Genomic DNA, 7,781 nt, shown 5'->3' with positions numbered 1-7,781 from the left:
ACAGAAGAACTGCAAACCTATGAAACCAATGCAGAAGATAGTGCCCTGTGGAAAAAGTGTGTATTTAGTATTTCTGCAAGCTCTCAGTTCTATTAGCATTTCTCACATTTATAAGTTTTAAAAAGCAACTAAATTAACAGACGATAGTATGGACTGATCATTTTCCCAAATGTAGTTTTAAAACGGAAAAAAAAAAATCTTTGTGAGGACAAAGGAGATATATTAATATACAGGCTCAAAGTTCTTAAGACTAGAATACCTACCATTCACTTTTCTTAATGTATTCTTCTGTTACATTTCTTTAGTGCATATATCTTTGCGGGATCAAGTTATCTTCTGTGGGTCCACAGTATATGCATACAAATGCTCTTCTTATTCATTAAATGTTATTCTATTTGAAGCAGTTTGATTTAAATTACGTTATCAGTTTTAAAATTTAAAATATGTTTCCAAGGCTTTTATGCTGCAAAATCATATACTAAAATACAATTATATATCACCTAAAAATGAGACTTCACATTTCAAGTTGTTAGTTTTTTTATATATTCAATAGGATGTTGATGTAAAAAAAAAAAAAAAAAAGACAGTGATTATAGCTCCTTTTGTGAGTATGGGGGTGGGGGTGGGGGTCACCATTTGGAATGGTCTTTCTTCTTTCCTTTTTTATTTTTTTCCATTTTCAAGGACCATTGTCTTAGCTTTTTTGGTTATTGCTTTTTTTCTTTTTTTTTCTTTCTTTTTTTTTTTTTTTTTAAAGACCATTCCATTTATTTATTTTTTTAAACATCTTAAAGTCATAAGGACTTATATGCAAAGCAGTCATACACTGTATCATTAAAACCCATACGTAAAATACGTACACAAATCCAACAAAAGGCTAGTACATAGTAAAGCCTAAGCATACTACTATGCAATATTATGAATACATAACTTTAGAGACTTCAGTTTAGTACTGTTATCTATTCATTTCTGAAAACATTCACAAAGATTTTAAATGCAAATTTTCATTCCACATCTGGAATAGAACAAAAATTATCTATGTTATAACAACTCTTGGTCTTTTTTCGACCAATTCATTAAATTACAAAGAATCCAAAGAATTCTCTAACTTTCAGGAGAAGTATGTAATAAAAACATTGCATATGTTCCTAATAAGATGTCTTTAGCAATCATTTACTGAAACAACTCAAACATGAATCTGGCAAAATACAGGATTGATCAGCTGCTTTTTAGTCTATTTCTGAAATCCAACTTCATCACATTTACCAAAAAACCTTTTAGTACAAACAAGCAAAAGTACATTAGGTAATACTAATGCAATGTAGGTACAGTTCCAGCACTTTCTCTGATCAGTTGAATCATCTTCTCCATGAACGAGATTCATTATCCTCTTCCTCTTCATCATCATCTTGAAGCAATGAGTCATCCACCAAGGATTCTTCCTGAAACTTCAAAAGAAAAATGTGTTAGGCTCCATTTCAAAAAAGGTCAGAGAATGTAAAAGATAAAAACAAAAAGTAAACTTCTGCTACACAGACCTGAATGAGGGCAAAGATTATATGTGGACATTCTCTTTTTAATTTGAAACAGAAAAAATGAAGGTTACTTCTAATTCCAGTTCTTCAAGATGACTTCATATTCACACTTATGGTACTGTACCACCTGGTGGATAGAACCTTCCAGCAGCTCCCATTGGCTCGGAGCAGCGATCCACGGCCAGTGGGAGCTGCAATCGGCTGGACCTGTGGACGGGGCAGGTAAACACACCGGCCCAGCCCGCCAGGGGCCTTCCCTACACAAGCAGCGACCTCCTGTTTGAGAAACCCCGATATAAAGCATGTAACAGACTCTCATGTATTAGCATGAGGTTTCAGAAAGGAACTGTCTCATTGAAATGGATCTCTGACATTTTCATAAAAATCTTGGAGCAAGTTTAAGAACTGCTGTATCTGTGAAAATTTGTAAACGGTAACTCAGCTATCAGGGCATGCAACTCACTCACCTTCTGGCTGTGATATCAGTGATGAAGACCACATTAATAGATAAGTAAAATAAAGAACATTTCGTCATGGTTAGAAGAATGACCTCACAAGCATAGATGAGGCCAAATTAATATCCCAAGATAGACAGGATCCCGTAGAGGAAGATATATATTATATAATTCAGACTTTAATGTCAGAAGGGACCATCGTGATCATCTAGTCTGACCACCTGCACATTTGCAGGCCACAGAACCTCATATATTGACTCCTCAAATACAACTCAAACATCTGGCTAAGTTACGGAAGTCCCTAAATCATGGTTTAAAGACTTCAAGTTACAGAGAATTCACCATTTACTCCCCGACCCCAAATATGGTGATCAGTTAGACCAGAACATGTGGGCAAACACCACCAGGCAGACAGCTGGGAAAGAATTCTCTGTAGTAACTCAGAGCCCTCCCCATCTAGTACCCTGTTTCCAGTAGCTGGGTATTTTTGCTACTAGCAGTTGCCAATGAGTCACATGCCATAGTAGGCTATCTTATCACACCATCCCCTCCATAAACTTATCAAGTTCAGTCAGCTTTTTGCCCCCAGTGGTCTCCTTGGAAAACTGTTTCAGAATCACATCTCTGGTGTAGAGAAATCTTCATCTAATTTCTAGCCTAAATTTATGTATGACCAGTTTATAGAAGTTAGTTCTTGTGTCCATACTGGCACTTAACTTAAACAACAACTCTCCCCTCCTTGGTATTTATTCCTCTGATATATTTATAGAAAGCAATCATATTTCCCCTCAGCCTTTTTTTTGGTTAGGCTAAACAAGCCCAATTCCTTGAGTCTCGTTTCATAAGATAAATTTTCCATTCCTCGGATCATCCGAGTAGTGCTTCTCTGTACCTGTTCCAGTTTCAATTCATTTCTCAAACATGGGAGACCAGAATTGCACACAGCATTCCAGAGGTCCTACCAATACCTTGTATAATGGTACCAACACGTCCCGGTCTCTACTGGAAATACCTCGCCTGATGCATCCTTTGACCACATTAGCTTTTTCGTGGCTGCCATCACACTGATGGCTCACAGTCATCCTGTGATCAACCGGTACACCAGGTCTTTCTTCTCCTCTCTCACTTCCAACTAGTAAGTCCCCACCTTGTAGAAAAAATTCTTGTAGTTTGTCCCTAAATGCATGACTTTGCACTATTAAATTCCATTTCATTTCTATTACTCCAGTTTACAAGGTTGTCCAGATCTTCTTCTATAATAGTCCGGTCCTCCTCCATATTAGCTATGCCTCTCAACTTTGTGACAAGTTTGTGAGTGGTAGCCATGTTAGTCTGTGTCAGCAAAAACAACGAGGAGTCCTTGTGGCACTTTTAGAGACTAACCAATTTATTTGGGCATAACCTTTCGTGGGCTAAAACCCACTTCGTCAGATGCATGGAGTGGAACTGATGAAGTGGGTTTTAGCCCACAAAAGCTTATGCCCAAATTCATTGGTTAGGTCTCTAAAGTGCCATAAGGACTCCTCGTTGTTTTCCCAACTTAGTGTCATCCGCAAATTTTATTGGCACATTCCCACTTTTTGTGCCAAGGTCAGTAATAAAAATGTTAAACAAGTTTGGTCCCTGAAGACTGATCCCTGACGAACTTCACTAGTAACCTCCCCACAGTCTGACAGTTCACCTTTTAGTATGACCTGTTGTAGTCACCCCTTTAGCCAGTTTTTTATCCACCTTTCAATTCTCATATTAATCCCCATCTTCTCCAGTTTAACTAATAATTTCCTATACGGAATTGTATCGAATGCCTTACTGAAATCCAGGCAGATTAGATTTACTGCATCTCCTTGGTCTAAAATATCAGTTATCCTCTCAAACTCCTTCACAAACCTTTTCACAGAATCATACAAAAAGGGATCTAACATTGACCAAAATGTGGTAAGCTGAAATAGCAGTCAAGTGAACTTTTAAAGGACAATCCTTAAGTCTTCAAATACATTAAATATTCCAAAATACAGGGTATGGAAGCTACTACTGGCAACTCAGATTTTCCCCTCATCCAGACAAATCTAGTTCATTTTAACTAGTAACACTTTCTCGTAGTCAGTTTTCTACTGTTAAGCCATACATTTTGTACCAAAGAAGAACATAGTTGCTTATGAGTAGTCATAGTATGACGGCCCACGCTGTGGATCTGGATGAAGAATCCCATCTTGCAGCTGTGACAAAGTATCTGGAGACAGAGGAAGATTTACATACCATTCGACAGCTGAAGGAGGCCCACACACCACTACTGTCTCAGCCAAGCTGGAACAATCAATGTAATTTTTTCCCTGTCCTGTCTAATCGTCACTGCTTTCTGAATCAATGGAAAGAGAAAAGGATACAGAAGGGCCTTTCCCCAATGTAGAAGGAAGGCTTTTTGTTGATTTCTGTCACAAATACGTCCATTTCAGGTTGATCCTAATGGGAAAAGATGTCACGACAACCTGATCCTTCAGGGACCATTGTGAATCTGAGAGCTGTCCTGCTGAGATGATCTGCTAACAAACAGCCTTCCCCTGCTAAATGCGGCGCTACTGGATAGCGCTCTTGACAAATGCATCAATCCCATAACCTAACTGCTTCAGCACATAACTGCAGTGAGTTCCCTCGTTTGGTCACGTAAGACAACGTGGTTGTACTGTCCATTGCTACCTAGACTACCTTCCCCTGTATATGAAGAAGGAATGACTTGAGAGATGAATGATCCTTAATTCCAACATGTTGATGTACAAACTTTTCTCTTGAAAAACAGAGCTCAGTGTACAATCCAAGGTAGCTATAGATGGGCTCCTCCATCCAGCGTTGGAAGCATCTGACTTTTTTGTCAATGAAGGAGAAGGAGGACTGAACAGAGCACCCCTGAAAAGACTTGCTCCTCCATCACCTTCTCGTATTGATAGCCTTGAATTTACAAAATCACTTGTTCTATTTTTAGAAACCTGTCTTCTGGAAGAAAATCTTTCCCTGCTACTGAGGTGTTGTCTACACTAGAAAATTAGGTCAGTATAACCTCACTCGAGGTGTGAAAAATCCACAACCCTGAATGATACAGTTAAACCAACCAAAATTCCGGCACAGACAGTTCTAGGCCAACAGGAGAACTCCCCCGTTGATCCAGCCACTACCACCTCCTGGGAAGGCGGATTACCTAAGCCACTGCTACGCGACTGCAGCATTTTAAGTGTAGACAAGCTCCAAGTCCAGTAAGCAACCTATAAAGGGAATTCTGAGTTGGGCACAAATTTGACTCCTTGACACTGAGAAGCAGACCCAGATCTGAAAAGAGCAAGATTTTAACCTCAATATCGAGTAAGAGAATCTTGCATGTAGTCACTTTCAGTAGCCAATCGCTCAAATGCAGATAAACAAAAATACCCTGTTTTCTCAGATGTGTTGCTATCACAGAAAGGCGCTTGGGAGAAAAAAAAACAACTCTTGGTGCTGCTGACAGGCTGAATGCAAGCACCTTATATCGGATATGGCACCTTGCCACCAAAAGCCACACGTATTTTCGATGACTGTGCCACATAGCAATATGAAAATGTGTGTCCTTTAAATCAAGAGTGGTGAACCAATCCACAACTGTACGCAAGGAAATTGTAGATGTCATGGTTAACATCCTAAAGCAGAATTTTCGAATGTACGTATTCACATTTCTTAAGTCTAAAATTGGACTTAAGCCCATCTTTTTTCTGTATCAGAAAATAACTTCAATAAAACCTCTGTCCCCAAAGATATTTGGATACTTCTTTGACAGCTCCTACCTAGAGCAGCTTGTGAACTTCTGTAAGCAAAATCAGCCCATGAAAAGGGTCCCTGAAAATGGAAAGGTAGGTGGAATTGAAAGGGAGCAGTTTTATGAATTGAATGACATAGGCTTTTTCTATAATGTCTAGTAATCTAATGTAATCAGCCTCTCTCAGTTGATAAATCGGGCTACTCTGTCTCTGAATAACAGAGGAGAATGATCCTCATTGATTGGTCAACAACTCTTGATCCTCAAATCTTGATATCAAATCTAAGGCATGGTGTTAGGTGAAGATGAAGAAAAGGGAGCTGGTTGCCTCATCTTAGGTTTAGATCTGAAAGACCTTCTTATGCTCAGTCTGAAATGAAGACAGGGACTGCTGCTGCTGACACCTCTGGCAAAATAAGACTGATGACTGTGAGTAATACTGTCTCTGGTGCCTAAATGATGGAGTAGGTGGTCTCTTCCTGGTCGTCAGACCCAGACCCAGAGAGCGAACACTAGAGCTAGTCTCCTCCAATTTTTCCCAAAGCTCATCTGTCTCAAGTACTGAAAATATACAAGTGTGGTTGCTGCCATGTTGGTCTCAGAACTTTAGAGAGAAAAGGTGGGTGAGGTAATATCTTTTATTGGAACAACTTCTGTTGGAGAGAGAGAGGCTTTCAAGCTTACACAAAGCTCTTCTTCAGATCCCATGAAGATGATACCTCACCACCACAAGCTCTGCCTCAGAGCAGAGTTAGCTTATAGCACTGAAAATAAATAAAACTTTTAATAGTGTGTAAAGTTGTTTAATATTCTTCACTTTGTACTCTAAAGATTTTATTTTTAAAATATTGTGAAATATATAAAAATCAGCCCCTTGCCTCTGTACAGCAGCTCCATTCTGCAACATTAATGTGACATCATCTGCATAGTTCATGAACAGAAACTTTAGGAGATTTAAATTACCTTTCCTCTTCATCTAAGTGTATTATGCTTAATGCTCGCCTTACCTGCTGTTACCAAACTGATTTTTAAAAAAAGCTGAAGATTCTCTTGTCTGGGGATTGGTCCTGCTTTAAGAAGGGGGTTGGACTAGATGACCTTCTGAGGTCCCTTCCAATTCAGATAATCTATGATTCTAATAGATAATTTATCAAAAAACATAACATGTGAAATGCATTCTGGCAAGGTGATTGGAACAGTGTACAGAAATTGAAATATTTGTCAAGTTAGACTTGTGCTACAGAAAATAAAAATGAGTTTGGGATAATTAGACACCTTAAACTGAGAGAATGGGTTGAAGAATGAAGAGACAATGAAAGAAAGTAACCTTATGGTAAACAAAGACAATAGGTGGTTTGGGACATATGTTCATTCCTTCCCCATAATTTTTCTCTAGTGTTGAATTCATTTGTCTCAACTGCAAAAATGCATGATTCTTAAAGGAAAAGCTTTTTAGACACTCTAGTAATTATTTTTAGGCGCAGGCATATTCACGATGCCTATCTAGTTCAATTTTGAACTCTATTGTAAAATGTTGAGGTGTAACCTCTCATTTTATCCACTATGATTTGCAAGAGGAAAAATATCAAATGGGATAGATTAAGTACCTTGGGTTGTAAACAGACAAAGTGACTATGAACATATGAGTTAGACTATTTTCAGTATACTGTTTTAAGGCTCATAGCAGCATAATAGCTTGGACATGTATAATATGTTGAAGAATCATAAGAACTCTTAAAACATGAGATGCACATTATCTGGTCTTCAGAGAGTCTCTCATTTTTATGTTTTCTACAATAAAGAAAGTTCAGCTTCATTCCCCCCCCCCCCATTTAAAAAAAAAATTTATATTTAAGGGCTTTTGTTCTTCAAGTGGCTCTGCACATTTCCATGTATCGATACTGTGCTGCTTGGCGGCACCTCACGGTAGAACCTTCTCCAAACAGTGCCTGCTGGAGTGCACATGTGCTCCATCCCACCTCTTCCCTCAGTGTCTGGGAATGTTCTGAGGTG

General features: G+C 38.6%; 1 protein-coding gene across 1 annotated transcript in view; it reads right to left on the bottom strand.

The window, feature by feature from the left end:
- Positions 1-612: 612 nt before the first annotated feature.
- RBM26 (RNA binding motif protein 26) overlaps positions 613-7,781 on the bottom strand; it is a 99,583-nt gene continuing 92,414 nt past the window's right edge. Inside the window, exon 22 of the mRNA XM_050947832.1 lies at positions 613-1,448. Coding sequence (XP_050803789.1) covers positions 1,359-1,448 — 90 coding nt within the window. The 3' untranslated portion in view covers positions 613-1,358. The remainder of the gene's footprint in view (positions 1,449-7,781) is intronic.

The sequence above is a fragment of the Gopherus flavomarginatus genome, chromosome 1 (genome assembly GCF_025201925.1).
Source record: "Gopherus flavomarginatus isolate rGopFla2 chromosome 1, rGopFla2.mat.asm, whole genome shotgun sequence".
Taxonomy (NCBI): Eukaryota; Metazoa; Chordata; order Testudines; family Testudinidae; genus Gopherus; species Gopherus flavomarginatus.
The sequence above is the reverse complement of the archived record's forward strand: the minus strand, read 5'-3'. Positions and strand labels throughout refer to the sequence as shown.